We start from the raw sequence: 23,502 nt of genomic DNA, 5'->3' as shown, positions 1-23,502 counted from the left end.
GAGCATATTGAGTACATTTATAACAGCTGTTTTATTTAAATAAGCTTTTCATTTTGGAACAATTTTAAATTTGCAGGAAAGTTGCAAAGATAGTACAAAGTTCCTACATACCCATCTGCCAGTTCCCTCTGATATTAACATCATACATAACTATGGCACATTTGTCAAAACTAAGAGATTAACATTGGTACGTTCCTACAAACTAAACTCCAGACTTTACTTGGATTCACTAGTTTTTCCACTAATGCCCTTTTCTATTCCAGAATCCACTGTAGGGTACCACATTGCATTTAGTCATCATCGCTCCTTAGTTTCCTCTGGACTGTGACTACTTCTCAGTCTTTCCTTGTTTTCATGATCTTGACGGTTTTGAAGAGGAATGATCAAATATTTTGTAGAATGTTCCTCCACTAGCGTCGCCCATGCTCAGACTGGGGTTATATGGGGTTTTCTTTCTGAGGAATACCACGGAGGTGAAGTGCCCTCTCACGATACTATATCAGGACGTCAACGATAAAAAAATATCACTGGTGATATGAACCTTGATTACTTGATTAAGGTAATATCTGCATGTCTCTCACTGTAAAAGTGCTCTTTTTCTCATTCCATACTCTAGTCTTTGGAAGTGAGTTACTGAGTTCAGCCACATTCCTAGGGGTGGAGGTAGGGAACATTAAAGTACTTTTTTTGCCATTTCCATCATATCTGTTGCTGGGTTTGTTTCTTTTGAGTAACTTTTTTGGTCTTAGTTATGGGTTACTTTTTCTGCTTCTTTGCAAATCTAGTGATTTTGTGAATTTTACATGCTTGAATGCTGGGTTTTGTTATATTTCTTTAAAGAGTGTTAGACATTATTCTGGTGGTCAGGTAAGTTATTTGCACATCAGTTTAATCTTTTGGGCTTTGATTAAACCTTTTTTCAGGCAGGTCTAGAGAAGCCTTTATTTACATTGGTTAAGTCCTACCATTAAAACGTGTCCCTTCTGGGGTGATTATGATATTGAACAAGGTTTCTCCACACTGTCTGGTAGAATTAAATGATCCCCCGTCGTGTGTGAGGTCTGGGAATACGTTGTCTAATAGCTCCTCGGTTCTAGTTCTTTCCGTGGTTGTTCTTCTCGCAGTCTCTTGGACTGTCATCCTACTCAGCCAAAGATTCAAGGGAATCCCTATGCATATTTCTGGAGCTCTTTCCCTATGTAACTTTCCACCTCACCAATTCCAGCTACCTCAGCCTCCCCAAACCCCAGTCTCTGCCTCCTAAACTCAACAGGATGCTGGGTTCTGCTTGGGTTCCCTCTCCTCTTACCATGGTTCTGAAATTAACTCCTGGCAGACAGCCAGGGCAATTGTAGAGCTTGCCTCTTTCATTTTCCTTCTCTCAGAAACCACAGTTCTGGACTGCTTGATACCCAGTGTCTGACAATAGCTATTTCATCTATTTCATCCAGGTTTCTGGCTGTTTATGGCAGGAGGACAATGACAGACCCTTTTACCACTCCTGGTGGGAAGCTCTGCTAAATTTCCATACTTCCTCTCTCTTCCCTCAGTTCCCTGACTGGGGGTGGTGGCCAATTACTAGAATTACAACTTCTATAACACCTTAGTAGTTTGGCTTTGCGTTTTCAGTTCTCCAATACTATTGGAGAATTGCATTGTTAATAATTGTTTATATTATATTCTCTCTATTAAGATGATGTGTTTTCTGTCTCCTGCCAAGACCAGTCACCTTCCTTCAGTTTAAAAGGATAAGACAAAGAGACGGAGGGAGAGGGTTAGTGAGAATGCATCTCTTGGAAGAGGATTGGTGGCTTGGTAAAAGTAGATATGAATGTACTCCCGCCCTCTCCGCACCTTAGGCTAAGGGGCCCTGGGACTGGAGCAGGGGTCAGTAGGAAAGTTCCCAGGAGAGCATAAAAGGTGTTCCCTGGAGTTGGGAAGTCACAGGGTCAGGTGTCTGACTCTCAAGAGGAGACCTCTCAGGGAAGCGGGTGGGAGTTATTAGGAAAGGCGGCATGAGGAGAGAGCCGCACTGGGAGTGGCTGTCCAGGGCCTGGCAGGGCCACAGCGCCAGGTTTTTCCTGTGGGCCTGACGTGGTGGTTGGGCTGAATCCAGCTACAGGGCTACCCTCACGAGAGCTCCCTCCAGGACCAGGTGAGCCTGACAGACAGGCGTGGGCTCTACCTCCAGAAGCAGGAGCTGAGGGCAGTTGCTGTGTCAGCTGGAAGATGAAAGAGCTTCATGAGGAGGGAGAGAGTTTCCAATAATTCATAAAAGTCCCAATGAGAGAAAGCCTAGCTTTGGGCATCAGCCAAATTAGAGGGCAACTAGTCCAGACTACTACACGCTAGCTAAGGACAAGAATTTCACCCATTTGGGGTGCCACTGCTCGCACCCCCCACTCCCCAACAATCAGGAGAACCAGCGGGGAAGGAGGCAGGACAAGCAGAAGGAAAAAACACCTCCGTTTCTCCACTGTAGGCTTCTGAGACTGTTGTGGGGGGCACGTTAACTTGAATAAAAACTTTAAAATGTTTTACATTAGTCTGGACTATTTGGTGTGTGAAAATAAGACTGCTCCTCAGTAGGTACAAGGGACTAGAAAGCTGTGGCGTCTACGTGAGTTCTTGGGATAGGAATCCAATTGACCAGGTGGGAAAGGCAATAGGTGGAAAAGAGAGTGTTATTTCATTATTTCAGCCCAAGTCCAGTTCATTCAGTGAACCAGTTACAAATATTAAACATGCGAAATAGTTTATAGGAAAAGAGATGGGGCTCCAGAGGGTCATAGACAGAGAGCAGGCTGCTGCTGGGCCTCACTTGAGTCCATGTTGGTGGCCTTGTCTGTAGGTCAGTGGCAGGACTCGAGTCCAGACCTGCCCCACTACCCACAGTGTCCACCCACAGGAGGTGGGCAGTGGCATATCAGCCCTGCTGCCGTGAACACCTTAGACCCACGGCCCTGCCCTCCACTGGGCCCCCGACACAGCTGTGCAGCCACGGCACGTGCTATCCGCGGTCCATGTGCAGAGAAGAAAGAAACTAGGCCTCAGACAATGGACTGCAGGGAACCGTGTGAGGCTCAAGCACCTGCTGCTGAGAGCAAACGGAGCCTCTCTCAGGAAGAACGGCAGGGGCAAGCTAAGGTGGCACCACTCAAACCACCTGCCATGAAAGCTGGTTGTGCTTTTCTTTCTAGTGGATCATAGAACTATATTTTGTAAAATATAATCAAAATGAATTCTCAGAAAAAAATGGAATAAAAACGAAGTGCACAAAGTACAAGCTCAAAACTTGTATTATTAGATTCAACCCAAAATTACTACAATAAACTGCAGTTTCTGCACTTGTTTCATCACATGTCATGTCAGTGGCTGACTGCTAGTGCACGGATCGTGCTGTGAGCGGGGCACTAGCCACTGCCCTTCCCAAGCAGCCCATCATGAAAACTTGAGGCGTTCAGCAGACCCAGGCCGCGCCTTTCGTGCCTCCCTGCTGGTCTCTCCAGGCTCCTTGAAGCAACTTGTGATCAGGTCAGTCTCCTGAGCATCAGCCTTCAGCGGGTCCCCCAGCATCAGCTCTACGCACTGACTCTCTCTCTATGTTTGTGCTATTCCCTCTGCCCAGGATGCCCTTCTCCTCACTTGGCATATCCAGTCACAGCCTTTCTCTGAGACCCAACCTCAGGGCCATCCACCCCACTGTTTGATCCTCTGGAATGTCACTGCTCTGCAGCCCCTCAGGGGAGTTCACCTGTTCTCTTACTGCACGCTGCACTTCCCACCCAGGACTGCGCTTATTTATTCCATGTCTTACCTTCCCTGTGGGATTAAAAGATGCTTGGGGGTACGATTCATTTCTGCTTTATCTTTGCAGCCTTCATCACAGCTGGCACAGCGGCTACCCAATAAGGTCGGCTTGTATCAACAATTGAAAACAACAGAACCCTCTTCCTCGGTCTGGATGGAGCAGGCTGGGCAGAGGTAAAGAGCACTAAGGAAAATGGTTGGTTGCTAGGTGGACCCTTCGGAAGGGCTCTGTGCCTCTCTAAGCTCTTCAGAACATGAGGCCAGCAGCTGTCCCCCGTCTCAGTCAAGAGGACATTTCCTTTCATCTCTCTCAGTCCTCTCACCGCCCGGCCGGGAGTCAGAGCCCCGTTGTCCCAAGAGGGAGATGCAGACTTGACGGATGGAAGATAGGTTAGCGCTGTGTGCAGGGAAACCACTTTTGTTTGGAGCCCGTGTGTGTGGCAGGCGCAAGGCTCGATTACAGGGTGAGGAGCTATGGAAGGAATGTGCCGCCCAGCAGGAAAACAGTCATGGGTTGTTTTTGTTCCTGCATCTGAGGATGCAGCAGGACAATGGCAGCATGCAGGCGCAATGTACCACATTTCTTACCTACAGGGACCCAACCCGCGTCCCTCCTGCCCCTCAGAGAGGCTGCAACTCCTGCGGTTCCGCAGTGATGCCCTACCACAAGTCAGGCTTGGCTATCCTCATGTCAAAGGCAGTGGGAACAAGGAGACCCAGACGGAGAAATGTCAGGAGCAGGGACAGCCGGACCTCCAGCTTTGCCTCTGTAAAGGAGGCCACCTGACCTTCTACCGGGACAGACTCCCTGAGAGCAGCCCAGCAGGCAAGAGGGTCCCTGAGCCGGCCCTGCTGCATCACACCTCAAAACAAGAGTCCCTGAGCCCAGGATTGTATCTGGCTCTGAAGGGGAGCCGAGGAGGAAAGACGGGGACGGAGCAAGGAAACAGGAGGACTGAGGATGGGGAATGGGAGGGCACAAAGGGAGAGAGATGATTTTTCTTTTGCCTCTGCATTTTTTTTATTGAAATATATTTGACATCTAACACTGTATAAATTTCACATGTACAACGTGTTGATTTGACGCCTTTATATTTTGTAAGATGATTGCTGTTGTAGCCATAATTAGCACCTCAGTCACATCGCATAATTGTAATTTCTTTTTAGTGGTTGGAATAATTAAGTTCTAGTCTCTTAGGAAGTTGGATGACCCTAGTACAATATCGTTGTCTGTATTCACTATACTGTGCGTTAGATCTCTGGAGCTCAGTCACTGCTTGTTGCAAGTTTGTGCCTTAAACGACATCTATCCTGTCTGCCCTCAACACACACACACAGAGCAACGGTGGGCCCGGGGGGCAGTGTGCTAAGTGAGGTAGGCCACTCAGGGAAAGACGGAGACTGCGTGGTCTCACTTACATGCGGAATCTAAAAAAGCCAAACTCGTAAAATGAAATATGATTTTAAAAAAAAAAGACTCTAAAAGGGGAAATATAGAGAGTGAGCAGGAAAAAAATAAGGAAATCTTAAAAGCTGGGGAGAAGAGATGGCAGGTAAGAAGTCGTGTTCCTGGTGATGTTTTGGAGATCCTTGTGGATGGAGCAAAAATGTTTCCTAGATGCAGTTCCCCTCCGAGGCGGGGCCCTTGGTTCAAGCTCCCTGCTTCACTCCAGCCCAAAGCAGACCACAAAGGAAGAGCCGTGAGTTCCTCAGTGAAGCTCAAGCAAGTCCCTTCCTCTTCCTCCCAGGAAACCCACGTCCCGGGCTGAGTTCAGGGTTCCACCCCAGGCCAGCAGGGGAGCTTGGAAATGGCGTCATCCCGCAGAGAATGTTCGTTGACCTGGCTGGAAAAGTGTGTGTATGCACGCACATGAGAGCATGTGTGTGCAAGCATGTGTGTATGAATGCGTGTGTGCATGTGTGTGCTGGAGGAGGGATGAAGAGCTCACCTGCCAAGGTTGGAAAGTCTTGCCCCTGTGAGAGTCCTGATCACTTGATCGGGGTGTAGCCGTTTCCCCTTGTAATCCCCACCGTGGTGAGCAGAAGAGGTGGAAACAGAACTCTGTGAAGGTTTTTTTCCAGTGGGGGGAACACGAAACTGCATAAATAATTCGGAAATAAACGTCTGCTGCACACACAGCTTCCAACTCACATATTCCTGGACTTTGGGAAATCTCTTTTGTCCCAGAAATGCCCAGGAAAGAAGTAACAACATTTTTTACAGTTATTTTTAATTGTAGGGAATACGCATAGTATTACCACCTTAATCTTTTTTTTTTTTTTTTTTGCTGATGAAGATTCACTCTGAGCTAACATCTGTGCCAATTTTCCTCTATTTTGTATGTGGGTCGCTGCCATAGCTTGGCTGCTGATGAGTGGTGTAGGCCTGCACTTGGGAGCCAAACCTGGGCCACTGAAGCAGAGAGCACCAAACTTAACCGTTAGGTCACAGGGCCGGCCCCTTAATCATTTTTAAGTGTAAAGTTCAGTAGTGTTAAGTACATTCACGTTGTTGTACGACCAGTCTCCAGTTCTCTTTTCATCTCACAAACTTGAAATTCCATAGCCATTAAACAGCTCTCCATTCTTCCTGCTCCCAGCACCTGGCAACCACCATTCTACTTTCCATCTCTGTGAACTTGACTATTCTAGGTACCTCATATAAGTGGAGTCATAGAGTATTTGTCTTTTTGTGACTGGCTTATTTCACTTCATATAATGTCCTCAAGTTTCATCTATGTTGTTGTAGTGTGTGTCAGAATTTCCTTCCTTTTTAAGGCTGAATAATATTCCACTGTATATATATATACTATGTTTTGTTTACCCACTCACCTACCTTTTGGCTTTTGTGAATAATGCTGTTATAAAAATGGGTGTAAAAATATCTCTTTAAGACCTTGCCTCCAGTTCTTTTGGGTATATACCCAGAAGTGGAGTTGCCAGACCACATGGTGATTCTATTTTCAATTTTTGGAGGAACTGCCATATGATATCTCATAGCGGCTGTTCTATCCCACTAGTGATGCACAAGGGTTCCAGTTTCTCCACATCCTCACCAACATTTGTTATTTTCTGTCTTGATAGTAGCCATCCTAATGGATGTGAGCTGACATCTCACTGAGATTTTAGTTTGCATTTGCCTAATGATTAGTGATGTTGAACACTGGCTATTTGGATATCTCCTTTGCAGAAATGTCAATTCAAGTCCTTTGAACGTTTTTTAATCAGGTTGCTTATTTTTTTGTTTTTGAGTTATAGGAATTCTTTCTATATTCTGGATTCTAACCCATTACCATATATATGATTTGCGGATTCTCCCATTCCATGGGTTGTCTCTTCACTCTGTTGATTGTGTCCTTTGAGGCACACAAGTTTTTAATTTTGATGTAGTCCAATTGATCTATTTTTTTTCTTTTGTTGCCTGTAAGGAACAGAATTTTAAGCCAACTGCAATACTGTGCACCTCCTCAAGATGCCATTAAGTGAGAGAATAAGCTAGAATATAATATGTGTGCCCCATACCTCAGGGCGGCCCGACAGAGTAGGCCAGGTCGACCAGGTGAGGAGCTCAGCTTCCCTTTCTTTACTTCCTGTGTCAGAGTTTGTACACGAGATTATCAGAAATTCTTTCTTTGCAGACCTATGCTAAATTCAGGGTTTTGTTTTCGGCCTCTTCGTTTTGTTGTTGCTGGTTGTGTTTCGTTTTGATGCTGGTGGTGTTTTTTTCTTGCCTTCTGAGTACGCTTTTTCAAGTCCTCCAGCAAGGAATCACGAAGAATTAACTTCACATAAAAGATCCAAGATGAACTGCTTATTCAGGAGAAAATGCACCAGGTTTTCTGGCCAGCTCAGATCTTCACTACTTGCACCAGAAGGGATCATCCTAAAAAGTCAATAAATGTCCCAAGGAGAGGGAGCCAAATGCAGACATTTATCCTTTCTGAAAGATAAGGAGTTGAAAGCATCTTATAAAAAAGCGCTCAGCATTCAGTGTCCTGGCTTGATGCTTTATGAGCTCTAATTCTGATCCAGTGTCAGTTGCTGGGTCCTCTGCCAAAGAAATACTGGAAAACCAGCTTTTCCCTGATTTCACTGGTATGTCAGCAGCTGATGGACACCGTCTGTGAGCTTTAACACATTCAAATCTACTGGCATGGATTCACTATTTTCCTCTCATAATGGAAATAACAAAGTTAGTTTAATTGAAAACACTTCAACCCAATAGTGCCAAGAGGAGGTGAGGAAGGGCTCCGAAGCAGGGACAGCAAAGCTGATGGAACACTGCCCTCCTCCTCACCCCTTAGGGTAACTTTCCTTTCTCCTGGGAGGCCTCACACAGGCCATGATCTGCAACACTGTGAGGTCCCGTTGTCCCCACCCATCCCTCTTCTTTCCTAACCATCCAATACGAGTTACCTGAGTACAGACATGAGCAAGGCCCTATGCTGAGGGCAATGGCAGCAGAGGAGGGGCACGACAGCACCAGTATCACACACATGTAATACCAGAATAATGGATTATAATGTGTAATATATAGTATAACATATACTATACTATAGTCAGGTACCGCATAACAACATCTTGGTCGACGATGGATCCCGTATGTGACTGCAGTCACATACGATTAGTGCCACATCGCCTAGGTGTGCAGTAGGCTATACCATCTAGGTTTGTATAAGTGCACTCTGATGTTCACACGAAGAAATCGCCTAACAACACATTTCTCAGAACATGTCCTCGTCATTAAGTGGCGCATGACTGTGGTATTATACCTCACGGGGCCTACAAACAGGTTGAAGTGATTAAAAGATATTCCAGAAACAACAGTGATCAATATGGAATAGACTTGGCACCCACAGTTTAACATTCCATTGTACACGGAGTATGGTGGGGCTCGCAGAAGGGGGGCCCTTGTCGGGGATCCCAGTGGCCTGGTATGGGACCTGCATTACACACACAGACACCAACACAAACACGAGCACAGACATCCCCACCCCAGCTCCCACACACTCTGACGCTGACACACCCCCACACAGACACGCATCCACACCCTGAAAAGACGTGCTCTTTGCACACCACGCAGGGATACGTTTCTTAAAAGTTCCTCTCCTGAAAGTAATGAGAAATGGACAAAAGCCCCGGGCTTCCTAAAGAAGTTTGGTGGCCCAAGAAGGCACTCGTGGCCGAATTTACAGCAGCTCATTACCCTTTTGCCCCATTCCAGCAGGTTTCATGTACCCCCCATAAGAAAATGCACTAAGTTCCTTGAAGGGTTGGGTTTTTTGAAGGAGTAGAGAGATGGTCACTGGAATTTCAGGTGAAGAAGAGAAGAGGCAAGCATAGGGGGTTTGTCCCAGAGTCCCGTGGTGCTCTCCGTGGACGTGCATTTATTCCCGTAAACAGATGCTGGTCTTTTTTTATGTACTCTGACTCGTTTTCAGCACAGGTCAAGTTCAAGTGCTCCATGCTGCCTGGACAGTGACAGGACCCTGAGGAAGTGCAGGTGGTTCTGATTAGGCCTAGAAGCACATGGCTTGTCCAATAGACAGCCCAACCCATTCCAAAGGTCTACGTTCCCGTCCTCTGGGTCCAAGTTTCATTCCTGATGGAATGTAGCATCCCGGTTCAAAGGCAAAATCTTTGATTCCTTCTTCCCATCCACCCTGCTCACAAAAAGTCGTAAGGGAAAAAGGCTGGCTTGGAACAGAGGCCCTAGTGGTTTGTTTGGACATCACCCGGCCTTTGTAAATCAACATTTTAATGAGTTAAGAGCACATGAATCAGAAACACAAGGGTCACATTTCCTGGGAAATACGTGGGGCCAGGGTGCAAAATGCGCTCTGAATTTAGCTTAATCCAAAATCAGGAGGTAGGCCAAGCCCTGTCAAGTCTCCTTTGTCCCGATGTTTGGCCCAGCAACCATGAACCCCAGCTGGTCAGAACGGAGCCGGAGCTCACAGCCCTGAATTCTTGCGGCCACTCGTGACGGCCGCCAGCCTGCCCGCCTGCGGGGAGCCCACGCCCGGCTCCACACACAGAGCAGCAGAAAGCAGCAAGCCCAGGGCCCCCTCGGCAGGCGCAGCACGAGGCAGGCGATAATGAGAACAATGAAAGGGTCTGACGTGGAAATTTCAGTAGGAAACAAGCAATTACATGAGAACAAACATTCCCAACGCCACTCACAATTATCCGAACACATTACAGTGATTATTAAAATGATAGCAACAAATTTAAACCCGGAGCCGTCTGCGCTTTGAAAAGACTCCTCCGGGGGTGTAGCGGTGACCGCCCTGGGCGCATGTGTGACTGTATGTGCGTGTGCACACACGTGTGTGTGCCTTTCGAAACACATGCATTTCATTTGACTTGATTTAAAGCTGGATCTCTTTTGCCTGCAGTTGAAACCACTTCTCCTGAACAAACATATTTCCATCTACCAGGAAACAGTGAGTCAGAGGAGAGGCGAGGATTTTCCCCGGACCTGCTGTAGGTTCAGCGTGAGGATTCCTGGAAAATGTTCAGACCTGGAGAGAACAGGCCCCCGGTGTACAGCTGTGCTCTGCAGCCGGGGCTAGAGGTAGCATCACAATAAGTAAGGTCTAGGACAGAAACATTTTGCTAGGAGTCAAACTGACTGGGACATACCAGCTGTCCTTCTTTTCATCAAGATTCACAGCACAGAGAAGCCAGTTCCTAGGGTTTGAAAGTTGAGTTCTTTCTCCTCCTCCCGCTCCACAGGGGCCTTTGGGGCCCCCAGGCCTGGCCCAGGTCAGGGCCTGACTTGCCATGCTGGAGGGGTGTACTGCTGCTAGAAGTCACCAAGCAACCTGCCAGGACGAGCAGCCAAATTTAGATCCCCCTTGGCCTCAGCTGCCAGCCTTGGGAGGGAGTGCTGACCCCGGAGGAATCCAGTTAACTCTGTGGAACTCACCCTCGCTGTCCCCGGGCCACAGTATGAAATAGGCACCTGGGTTTGGACATGTGACACCTTTATTCCTTCAGAGTATGGGCTTAATCTTCTAGGTAAAGAGGCAAAATTACCCGGACCTGCATCAACTCTCCAGAGAACTAGACAGCTACAATGGAAACTGGGGCCCTTAAACCAGCTCCCAGCCCCAATCCATTCCCAGATACAAATAGCAACCGTGGATGCTGGTATGAATTATTAATAAGTGCAACAGAGATGGGATCACGCACAAAGCTCTCGAGCAAGGTCTCCCCTTTTCCTTCTAATTCTCTTTTTTTGAAAGGAAATAGAATCTGCAGTTCTGGGTTTTGATTTCTTTAAGTCCTGACATGCAAGGCATCTCAGAGAAGCCCTGGCCGGGATCCCACCTGGCTAGCCAGCGACCACGCTTCCCGAGCACACACGGTTCTAGGGCCCGGGACGCAGGCACTGCAAGCAAGGCAGAAGGTAAAAGCTTTTCCTTGGAGCTCACAACTGCCCACCGGGGAGCTTAGCTCAAATCTCCAGGACAGGACCATGAGAACTCGGAATCCTTTGCCCCAACCTCCATCCGCCAATTCTGGCGCTCAGGTGAGGGGACGGTCATCCTAATTAAAACCACGTGGTGGGGTTTCGGCTGTGGAAAATTGCTGGAGCCTCTCTCCTTCCTCGCACCTCCTCTCTCCTTAAACACACACATGCAACTTTCTCTCCCTTTATTTAAGCAAACAACTGAGAGACCATGATCAAGTGCAGCCCCTTCTTATCTAAATAGTCCCCAGATGTATAAAGACACAGGAGCTTTTTGCTTTTATTTGGAGCTTGTTCTGGGACCCATCTTCTCCAAACCTACAAAAAGCAGCCTTCGTCGGCCTTCACTCACAGAACTCCTAATGCCTGGTGCCCCAGTAAATCAGCCCTGCTCAGCAGGCTGTCCTCAATTTATCAGAGGTGGGATTTCCCCTCCCCAAACTTCAGTTTTTCCCCCTTTTCTTGGCCTCTCCCATAACCTGAGCTTGAAACTGCACAGATGTGAACAAATGGAACATGAAAAGTTCCAATTCTGTTGTCAGATTCTGATCTTACTTTAGTAGTCGAGGTGAGTACCGCCAGTTGGTTAATGCCAACAACCCCTGGTGGTCCCGGGCTGGGGGCTGGGGAAGGTCAGTGAAGGGCAGAGGCTGGATTGCTAATGGTTTGCTGAGGAAGAAAAAAAGAAAAGGGTCTCTGAGTTTCTGGAATAAGTGAAGTCTCAGGAAAGAGTCAACCCTCAGGGCCTGGGACCAAAGGGAAAATTAAGGAGTGTGTCGAGCGGATTACCCCCCAGCTTTAGGTTTCTAATCATGATTCTCCCACAGTTTGATTTTCTTTCCAACCAAGGTATGGCTAATATTTTGAGTCCCAAGGAGATAGGCTCTACACGGGGATCCCAGAGATGGCATTATGACAGCACAGAACAAGGACATTACTGAGCCCTGGCGGCCCTTTCCACTTCCCCTTAGAGCCTCGCTACTGAAAGTACACTCTGCAGACCAGCAGTGTCAGCCTCTCCCCTCACCCGGGAGCCCACTGGAAATGCAGAGCTCCAGCCCCACCTCAGACCTGCCCACTCAGAATCTGCATTTTACCAAGGCCTCCAGGTAACTCCCATGCATATTACAGTTTGAGACACACTCCTTGGAGAGACAGATGTACCCAGGTATAAAGGAAAGAGTTAGGCTCATTCCCTCCCACGTGTATATAAATTACATCTTTTATTAACTAACACCTGGTAAGAATAACTCACAGAACTTCAGAAAGAGCTACAGCAATATGAACTGTGTAGGTAGCAGAAAGGGAGATACCAAAGTAACCTACTGCCTCTCCTCCCCAGGCCTCTGATGTTCTACGGGAGTGTTTTGCAAAGTAAGATCCAGTGGGCTGCTGGCATCTGGAACACCTAGGCTGCTGCTTCAAAGTTCAGATTCTAGGGCCCCGTGGCAAATCTTCCAACCAAATTTCCAGGGGTGGAAGCCAGAAACTGCATGTTAGCAAGCTTCCCTAGGTGATACATGCTAAAATTTAAGAATGAGTCTCCCTGTTTCCTCTGAGACCTAAGGGATGATTGGTACAGATTTCTCTTCCTCAGGAGTGAAAGGGAATTGCTGGCACGCCTAGATCCATTGTGGGGAGATGGCCTTAGAAGTAAGACCAAGTGACTTGAATAACATTGTGGCCCTAGTCTCTTTCCACCTTGTGTAGGAGAGCATCTGTATAATTCCTTGAAGAGGTGTGGATGCTACAGAGCTTGAGGGCAAGGCTGCTGTTCTTGGAGCTGCCAGTATCACTTAGGCACAAGGCTCAAGCAGTCCTGATCCCTGGGATCCCAAACTCCAGGGTGACTCCAGCAGCACAAGCTGAGAGGCCTTTGGACACACTTCATCATCTGATTTATTTTTAAAAATTTCAAAAGATCAAGGGGAAATTATGGGTCATGGTGGTGGGGCTTCAGTGGGGTGACAATGACATCCACCCCCAGCCTAAAAGAGATATCCCTTCCTCTTAACCACAGGGGAACTAAAAGGAACTGCCAATGTTTTCCCCGGCTGGGCGAGCACATCGCTAGTTCACCAGTCAGGTACTAGTATGGGAAAATCTCTTGATACTGGAGCAGGCTTTAATGGACTTTTTACAAGTCCTCATACCATGCCTGAAAAATGGTGTCTCTGTGCTTAGGTGTGGTTTGGGGTGTCTTGGGAATATTTGCTCATTTCTGGGTAAAACTGCCAGTTGTCTGAGGTTTGGAGGTGCCTTGTTAATCAGGGAATGACATCAACTGAAGTTGTCACTCTAATTGTTTACAGAATTAAAAGTCACACTGAAGAATTCCTTAGGCAAGAAGCATGTAGCCTAATATGAAACAGCTTGGGCCTGGCGCGTGCCAGACTCTGGGGCCAAAGGGAAGCTCAGAAGCGGTAATTCAGACATTGTTCCCACATGACTAGGACTTGGGAGCCCTGGGTTCCAGTTCCAGCAAGGCCATGGACCTGGGATTCCCAAACTCCTCAGGAAATCCTAGTCACCTCCCATCTTAGCTTCTCCACCTGTAAATGAAAGGGAAAATCTGGTCTCCTCTAAGGTCTCATGTGGGTCTAAGACTCCAGATACCAGAAAGTTTTCAAATTTTAGTTGGTAATTTTAACATTGAATTGGCCGGAGGGGAAAGAGCATCTGACACCAAAAACACGGACAAGAAAACATGGCAGATTGAAAAACACATGCTTGTAGAACAAGTATTTAACCTTCTCTCTGATCTGCAACGTACACAGCCAGGAGAACCACTTCTGGAAGTTATTCACGGCAGCAGATGTGAATGTGGGCTGGGGTGAGGGCAGCCTGCGGGGCCTCGCAGCTGCTCCTCCGGCCTCCCAGGGCCCAGTTACATTTGAAAGCTATTTTTAAACTGGGACCAGAAGACATCACTGAAAAAATACAAGATGGGGGGATGTGTGCAGTGGAAGAGAGTGAGGGAAGTATCATCGGGGAGAAAAAGTCACAACGCACATGGTCATTGAATAATTGAGTGATTTTAGTCAAGTGAATATTGATACATGGCAGGAAAAGCATGAAAATAAAATGAACACATACGGGAATGACTATTAACATAAGTGATAACATCACAACATCTGGTAAAATGCAGTTAAAAAAACAACAAAACGAAATGGAATGTAAAACATTTTCACAGTATTCAAAGCTTTTGTAAAAGATTTAGACTCTAAAAGAGGAGTGCTACAAGAAGGAACTAGAGGCAAGGGCAATTTCGTCTGTGTCCACATATCTGCTGGTGGCAGGTCACAATGGCCAGTGCAGGTTCCACAGAGTTACCTAAGGTGTACTTCTAAACCACATCGTCTGGCCCCACCCCATCTGTGGCGCTCCCACAGAGCGACTGCTCAGGTGGTGTCGGAGGAGAAGGCAGAGTCTAGGTGCGGGCAGTGGGGTGTCTGTAATTTCCGGATCCAAAGGAAAACAGGAGCTCTCACTGGATTCTGCCTTAGGGAGACCTTGGTGCTAGTTCACCGCACCAAGAGCCAAGGGTTACACAGGATATTCCAAAAGTAAAGTGTTCTTAGAATTCTCACCTCACTTTCTGTCTTCTAAGATAACGACTACTGCTCTTCAAAGATTTAGCCGAGTTCTGCCAATGACCTCACCGGATTCTACCCAGAATGATTATTCTAAATCTTTACAAATACGACCTTTGCACTAGCAATAATTACCAAATCACATACAGACCTCCGCTTTGGAAATCAAGGACAAAGCAATGAGTCTGCACATTGGTTTTGTGATATCCTTTGTTGAGAAAAACAAAGGTTTGTGATAAAAATGCAGCTTTGTGCCCTGAAACTGCTAGAGTGCAAGAGACGAAGCTGGTGTGTCTCAAGTCCACAGTGAAACTCCAGGTCCAGGGGCTCCGTGGTTGGGGTAAAGCTGCAGCTGCAATTCACATTTCCAACTGATTTTCAATCTTTCTGAAAACGTCACTTCCTGCCTGAGAATTCCCATTTAGAGAGTTGCTCAGCATGGCCGCCTCTCTGCCATGTCTTTCTGCGTAACTGCCAGTACCCCACATCAACCCCTCCCCTCAGGCCCCGGCCTGGGACAGAGGGCTCTGTGGCAGGGTGCACTCTGTCCAACGAGCAGATACACACGAGCACTGAGCTCTCGAGTTAATCGACCGAAACTAAGACCCAGATCCAGGCGCCCATGAAATCACTCTGAATTTCAGTTGACAATATGAAAGTGGAATATTTCTAATTAACTAATATACATACATTTTTTAAAAATCATCCAAAATTACAGGCAAATCACTGAAGATCCCCAACACTTTATGATTAAAGGGCAGAGAGAACCAAAAAACGTGTTAAAATGATGGGCTCACTAATTGTGAGAAGTTAATTGTTATCAGGATAACCCTCAGGCAGGTAATGAAGTTGGCAGGCTGATTTTCAGACTGGAGTCTTAGGAAGTTAACAGAATCTTCCACTGTTTCCGCATCAGGCTGGGGCCAGAGGTGACACTTTCCAGCCTCACTGTGGCATCCGGGCTGGGTATAAACACTCGCCCAGAGGGACAGTCACTAAAGTCCTCTAGATGTTACAGAGAATTAAGAATCAGGCTCGGGGAAGAAATTAACATTAATTTTTTAGAATTACTTCCTATACTCCACATTGAACAGGGGAGCAAAGTTGCATAAGTGAACAGGTTTATGTGCATCGCTCACTAACCACGAGGGCTTTGAGAAATACTCAGGGCACTGGGGAACTGCAGGCATGTTCTGCCTTTGGAACTCTCTCCTTGGATGGGGACACTTGTAGCTCAACTTTCCCTCTGCAGAAATGAAAAAAAGATTTTTTTTTTAAGTGCAGGAGAACAGGCAGGAAGGCTGCTCTGAGTTGCTTTGATCTAAAGGCAATGAAGTTAAAGGAATCCATTTCTTCACAGGAAAGAAAAGAAGGGGAAGCACTGTGAGTTTTGATTAGCATTGTGTTGGGTCCAGGGCAGCCCCGAACTCCTCAGCAACAAGGACCACACAGCTATGCCACCAGGCGTGTCCACCTCCCACCCCAAACGCCTAATGAGAGAACAGCTCTGCTAGAAGGCAGCCTTGCAGGCACCAGAGAACTTGGTCTTAGTTACACCTTTCAAACGCTCAGTGTAGACTTTCTCTAAAACCTTGAAAAGTAAGTGGGGTTTTTGTTGTTGTTCTTTAAAAAAATATGTGAAATGAACAAACAGATGAAATTAGAATACTAAGCTTTTCACCCAATTACAATTCACCCTGACTAGCAATTTGCTGGACTGTTCTAAACTTTTTTCTTTTTTTCTTCTTTAACTATGTTTTCTGAAAACCACTAATGGTTGCCTCTCGGTCTGAAAGTCATCCTCTCTCTCATGCTGTGGGTTTGCTGCCCGCCGTGTTTCTTTCCCCTCACACAAAGGCAGGCGCGTGCCGCCCTGCCAATGCCTGGAGATTAGATCATGCATGGAGCTGATGTTAACTGCCACTTACAGGGCCCCCGAGACTGGCTGATCGTATCGAGAGACAGCCATGTGGAAGGCAGGGCAGCAGGACCACCCCACTGTCCCTCTGACACTCTACTTGCACTTTGCTTCCCTGCACCCATGACTTTCCAGAACTGATCTTAGGTTGTAAGCATGGTGCGTGTGTTTCTGTCTAAAGGAGACAGAAAGAGAAATTACTCTGGAACTGAAAGCAACGTGTCTTACCCATAGTCAGAATTTTCTAGTTCCAAAGGCATAGATTACCTGATCCACAAGCAATTTGTATTGACAAAGAAAGTTGCAGAATTTCATTTTTGCTGCTCTCACTTTTTGCCAATCCCCTTTGTTTGCCAGCAACATTTTCTTTTCTAGTGACTGTGTCTCTGGTCGAAATGGTTTTGCACCTCCTTTTACTGAGTAACATGCTGTTCCACACTGCAGATCTTAAGAGGCTTCCTAATCTAACCGGTTTTCTTTACCTGGGCGTGCGGCTTTAAATACTGGCTGGACTGGGGTCTGGAGTGCGGCTATGGGGGGGAAGGAGTGGGACAGTGCAAGAGGGAAGCCAACTGGATTACAAGGTCCTCTGGCAACAGGAAGAGCAGTGAGTGTGAACCACTGCGGTTCCAGGAGGTCTGCTCAGCCCCCACCCTCACCCCAACCCACGGCTCCCTCCCCAACCTGCCCGTGAGAATCACTTAAAGACTGACTGAAAAGTGGGACATTCATGATTTTTCATTTTCTTCATGAAGTTCTTGAATTCCTTGTTTTTCTTGTCCCACTTGTGGATTGCCGTCAGCAAGTACTGGCTCTTCACTTTGCGGCCCATGATGAGAAAATTGTGGCTGAGGTTGTCCAGCTGGTGGCAGGGGCAGTCGGCCCCATTCTTCAGGTACAGGACGAGCTTCTTCAGTTCCTTCTTCTTGATAGGCCCCAACTTCAGGGGCTTCTTCTTCTTGGGGACAATCTTTTTGTCACCATTTTCTTTTTTCACTTCTTTTATTTTCATCCTCAGTGCTAGAGATGGGGAGGGGAGGGCGGGGAAAGGAGAGAAGGGAGAGAGAAAGCATTTTAGAACACAGCTTTTCATCTAAAACAATAACCCACATTTATGGCTGAAGAGGAGGATGAAATGAAAGGCAAACAGCAAGTAAAAGAAGGAGGCAGCTTTATAGGTAAGAACCAAGGTCTCCATTAATCTTTATGTACTGATTCTACCCCCTAGTTTTGTGGTGTCTAATAGTTGCCATGGAGTGCCATGAGACTGTCAAATAAATTTTCAAAACTAAATTGTATTTCACTTTTTAAAAACTCAGTGACTCAGAACATCATACAATGCTTTAAGAGAAGGGGATCATAGGATCCAATATAATCTATATAATCGAATGCCATAGACCTCAGCACTAAAAGAAAAAACTTACCCTGAGGTTTTTTTTGTTTTAAGAGAAAGTTATTGATTTAGTTTTTTAACATCAAAAGGTCCTAAAATTCCTTGAAAGTTGGGCCCTGGAAATAAGAAAGGCAGAACCTATGTGTGCACACTCGGCAAGGGGAAGTTCAAGGGCGATGCAACTTGTCGTGCTTGTCAAACATCACTGTTCAACTTTCACACTGGAGAAGTAGGGGTGCTGACCACGGGGCCTCTAGGGGGTTCTGACAGCAGGTACTGCTAGTGTTCCGTCAACCACTAATCAACCACCAATGGGCACTACTGATGTTCTAGCCACTGAGTAGACCCACACAGAACCAAACTCAACTCTGACTTCTTGACAGATCAGAGCAGTGAAGTCCCGACAGATAAACCCAGGTGCTGATCTCTCCTCATACCCGATATGGTACATGGGCTTCTGTTCTCAGCACAGCTCCCTGCAGAAAGGGAAAACCAGCCATCCACCAACTCTGCCTTCTCTTTTCTGTGTCTCTACAGACTGTGAGTTAATATTATTTTTTAACACATAGACCACATATTTTAATGATGGCTACGACAAAGTCTACTGATGAAGATAAATTAGTGCGGAGGCATTCTACATGCTGTAAACCCACTAAACAAATGGTGTCACTGTTACAATCAACTTCCCTCTGAGATGGGCCATCCCCAGATATTTCCAAAGGAGGTGGAAATCATTTTCTAGACGCTAGTCGCCAAATAATTTGTACATCCTCTGAATTCAAAATTACCAAGCCCCAAAGCTTCCACCCACACTCTCTGAAAAAAGGCTTGAATCTGAACTAAATAACAGTAACTAAGAATCATGAAAGCACAGGGCATGCCAGGAAGCGTGCTGAGTCTTCTCCATGTGTTTCCTCAGTTAAACCTGACAACTCCGTGAAGAAGGAACGCTTCTTTTCCCCATTTAACAGATGAGAAAGCTGAGGCATAAGGGGTTAAGTTTACTCGCCCAAAGGGGCTAATCCTAAAGTCAACCCAAGTCTGAACACGCACTTTTAATCACCATGCTGTCCGTGCTGACTCTACAGCTGCAAAATTCTTTATAATGAACCCAAAATTTAGAGTACTGACTCAACGGACCAAGAAAATAGGGAGGAGGAGCTCAGACTCGCTTCCTCGTTTCACCTACATTTCAAAAAGACTTTACTTATGAAACGGGAGAAGAGGTCCTTCTGGTTGAAAGAGACGACTCTGGCAAAGGAAAAATTGCATTTGAGAAGGCTCTATTATTTAATATTTAGTTGATTAGAAGACACACCCTTGGCCAACCAACCCAAGAATAAGGAGGAGGGGAAAAAATTCCTAGGAACAAATCTTTAATGAATGCGTCAAAGTCAGTAAATTAAACACACCCCCACTGCTTTCTTTTTCTTACAAAAAGAGTTCCAGATCCTGCAGCCAACTTAACCCCATCTAATACCCTAGGCCTGGTACACCTTAGGAAATGCCTCACTCCCAAGGGTGGCAGAAGGTTCAGGAACTGGGCACTAAGCAGCAGAATGCTCTTGCTGAGGATTGACACTGACCTCTCAGGCTGGTCCAGGCTTCCCAGCACCCATGGGAGTGGGGTGAGCACAGCTTCTCAAGGAGTTCCTCTCTAACTCTCCCCCGACCCTGAACCAGCCATTGCTCAGCACTTCTGACTATGCTTGACCCCCACCCCCACCGCAGACAGAGCACAGTGGGATCAGCAGGTGGGAGCGCAGTGAATAGAAAGCAGCGGAAACCACCCTCCAGGACCTCAGCCCAGACATGCCCAGACAGGCCCACACCTGCTTCAGCTTTCCTTGTTGGCTTACAACCTTGCACCTGGGGTTCACTTGAGAAAAGACTTCAGCTGTCCTAGTCTGCGGCTTGCTGAATGAGAAAGTTCTCAGTGAGGTTGAGTGGGGCACCTGCAAGAGGAGACTCCCCGCCCAGGCTGAGACAAACTCAAGTCTCCCTCTCTCCTTTCCTTCTGCAAAACGGGGCAAATGGATTGCGGGAAACCACTCATCAAAGAAAGGCAACCAAGAGCATTGGGGAGAGGCAAGGCAAGAAGGACAATTTTGCTCCTTTCACAAGACCCTCCAAGAAGTGGCCCCACAGGGTAAGATGAGTCCCAAGCTACCTCCCAAAGTCTAAGGCTGGGAACCAAGTGTAGCTATGGGAGCGATCAGTAACATCACAGGAGAGACAAATGCACGCCCAAGCTGACAATGCAAGCACACTCTTTTCTGCAGAGAAGGGAGCCATCATTTTCTGAGTCCTCACCACGCACCAGGCACTGTCTATGAGCACAGGATAGGAGCTCTGCGATGGCTCCTGATTTTACGCTCGCAGCAATCACGTTAAGAAGGATCGTTACTATTTATTACAATCAAGGAGAAGGTCTCAGGTTAAGCAATGACAACGTGAGGCCAGTTTGTAAGAGAGAGAATCAGGATTGGAACCCACATCTAACCCCAGAGACCACGCACGCTCTTTCCTACTCTATCATGACTGGGTTTAAAATGATATTGCTTCAATGGAAACTATTTCACTCTTTTGATTGTGTTGCTTTTAATCACAAGTCAAATCAAAAATTAATGTTCCTTTGCCATGACCGTGTAAAGGAATTTAGTTTACATAGGTGGGGGGACATCGAGGGGAGAGGGAAAATCCAATGATGGAAATGTGTTATGCATTAGACTCTTTATTTCTTGCCATTTGGCTCCCTTTCTTTTCTGAGGTGGGGAGAGTAGGGAAGGAGGAGGCACATATGGCCAGAAATTACTAACATCCCTCCATCTTTCGAGGGTTTATTTTAGGGGTGCAGATTACCAACAATGTTTGGATAGACGATTAGCCGGCCGAGGTTGATTTCCCCGTGCCTGTGGAAATGTGTGCAACCTCCCACCACGCCACATCCAGGGGCTGCTGGGACGGGGGTGGGTGTCGCAGGAGTAGCCTGGGACTGATCACCACTTCCTCTCCCCCACCACAGCCCCCACCATGCGGACACTGCCCGGACCCCAGGGATTTCGCCCAGGGACTGTGTTCACAGTTTGCAGTGCAAATGGTGGTGGTGAACAGGGAGGAGAAGCCTCAGGAGGCGGCAGCTGGGGCGACAGCGGGTGCGCTGGATGGAGTACTGGGTCCTGCGTTCTCACTGTGTGACCACAAAATCTGGTTCCGAGGTCCCCAGGTCTCAGTTTTCTGTCTGTAAAGTGTAGAGTGCAGTCTGCCTGCCGTCCTGGCAGTACTACTGTCCAGTGGGCCCATGCTGGGCAATAGTGGGAGCAGCCAAGCTCTTCTCCAGCACTAGCTCCACTCTGTGTTCCTTCTCTTCCCTCATCCCCCGACCTTCTCACCCTGGGAGATGAGGCTACACCGAGCTTGGGCCCCCGATCTCAGCTACCAGGAACAGGGACCCTGAACTAAAACAAAACAAAACAGAAACAAAACACTTCTGGGTTTTTTCACCAACACTTAACATCCTCCAGGGGTAGAACATTATGCCCACCTCTCACCTTGCTGGTCACTGCCGGCAAGAATGCAGAGATGCAGAAACTGAAAACCCAAAACTTAAGGCTGCCATTAGGGGCTGTCTGCATCTGTCTCAACAACCTTACAATCAATAACCCCTTATGTCCAGGTAGACCCTTAAAGCTTCATTCCACATTCAGTCACCTGAACCATAATTTTTACTCAGAAATTACAGTCCCTTGGTGGCCTCCCCAGGAGGCGTGGCCATATTTCTGAGGCTGAAATGAGAACGGGAAACATGTTACACTCATCCCAAAACCACCCTCTCTTCAAAACCATCTCCTCCTGACCGTCTTCCAATTACCTGGACAGGTGCTTGGATGTGAGGCAATCATCAGCCAAGGACCAGTCATTTATACAACCAATAATGTGGAGGGGCTGCGGGAATGCAAGGAGGATCTGACGGGGAAGGTGGAGAGGGGCTAAGGTGGTAATCAGACTGTGAGTCACCTGACTACAGGTCATAGTTACAGTGAAGAGTCAAGTACAGAGAAAAGAAGAGAATGAGGGACCCCAGAGAGCACCTTCCTCAGGAGGGGGAGAAGACTTACCATAAAAGTCATCAGAGGCACAGATGGAAAACCAGCCGGCCAGGTGTCTCAGGGAGCACAGGCGGGAGGCATTTCAAATGGAGGAAATGCTCCTCAGCCCCCAAGGCTGCAGAGTTTAAGAATGAGTGTGAGACTAGATCACTGGACTTGGCGATTCGGGGGCCACTGATGACCTGTGGGAGGCCAGGATCCCAAAGGGCGAGTGGGATGGGAAGGGAAAAGACAAGGTATGCCCAAGTTTCTGGAATGCTTGTGAAGAGTTACCAATGGCCACTTCTAGTCAAACATATTTGACTGAGCACAGACAATCACTTCTACTCCTTTCTGAAGTCAGTTTAAAATTATGGGAAAAAAAAGAAGTTATAAACACATGCAAGAAAACAAGAACATACCAACATTTAGCGCAAGAGAAAGCAAATGGACTGTGGAACCTGGCTCCACAGGGAGAAGAAAAGCTGAAACCTGGCTGCTGGCAGATAGGGATACCAGGAAGAAACGGGCTGACCCACACTGCAGGACCCAGAAGTGCTCACGAATTGGGGCCAGTGGGCACTTCTGAACTCCACTACAGAGACTGTATTAAACAGAGGAATTGGTAAAAAATCTGTATAAGAACACTCAGATCCACTATGCTGGGCCATAAAGCCAGGTGACTGGGCCTCAGCACCTCCAGCAGCAGCCAAGAGGTTTATTCTATACAGAAGATTTGAACCTTCGCTGGGCTTCACTACAGCAGTCTACCTAGCAAACAGTGAGACCCTCAGGCCTTAGGACACTACATTTACATCCCCCACTGAGAGGACTGAAGAGTTTCTAGCTAAAGAAACTAGGAGCCCAAAAGCGAAGACCTACAGCTCCCCCCAACAAAACTCTAAAATGAGGCCCAACAAATCACAGGCCACGCAAATACACAAAGAGCTTCCAGTGTAAGGCTTCACTCTTAAATTCAAATGGCCAGCCAAGGATCAGCAGGCATTTCAGGAAATTCTCTAAATGTGAAAACAGAGACCAAAACATACAGAACAAACAGATAAAAAGAACTCAGAGATAACAGAGACAAGGTAAGGAACATAAAAACCTTTTCACAAAGATAATATTAGCTAAGATACTGCATTCATAAAACCAGAACAGAAAGCTATTAAAAGGAATGTTCAGAGAACAGAAAGAGTATTTGGGAATTTAAAATGTAAAAG

General features: G+C 46.9%; 1 protein-coding gene across 1 annotated transcript in view; it reads right to left on the bottom strand.

Moving 5' to 3' along the window:
• Positions 1 to 14,306: 14,306 nt before the first annotated feature.
• Positions 14,307 to 23,502, bottom strand: part of SFRP1 (secreted frizzled related protein 1) — a 45,687-nt gene continuing 36,491 nt past the window's right edge. The window contains exon 3 of the mRNA XM_046648456.1: positions 14,307 to 17,818. Within this exon, the coding sequence (XP_046504412.1) occupies positions 17,496 to 17,818 (323 nt within the window). The 3' untranslated portion in view covers positions 14,307 to 17,495. The remainder of the gene's footprint in view (positions 17,819 to 23,502) is intronic.

The sequence above is a fragment of the Equus quagga genome, chromosome 22, assembly GCF_021613505.1.
Source record: "Equus quagga isolate Etosha38 chromosome 22, UCLA_HA_Equagga_1.0, whole genome shotgun sequence".
Taxonomy (NCBI): Eukaryota; Metazoa; Chordata; class Mammalia; order Perissodactyla; family Equidae; genus Equus; species Equus quagga.
The sequence above is the reverse complement of the archived record's forward strand: the minus strand, read 5'-3'. Positions and strand labels throughout refer to the sequence as shown.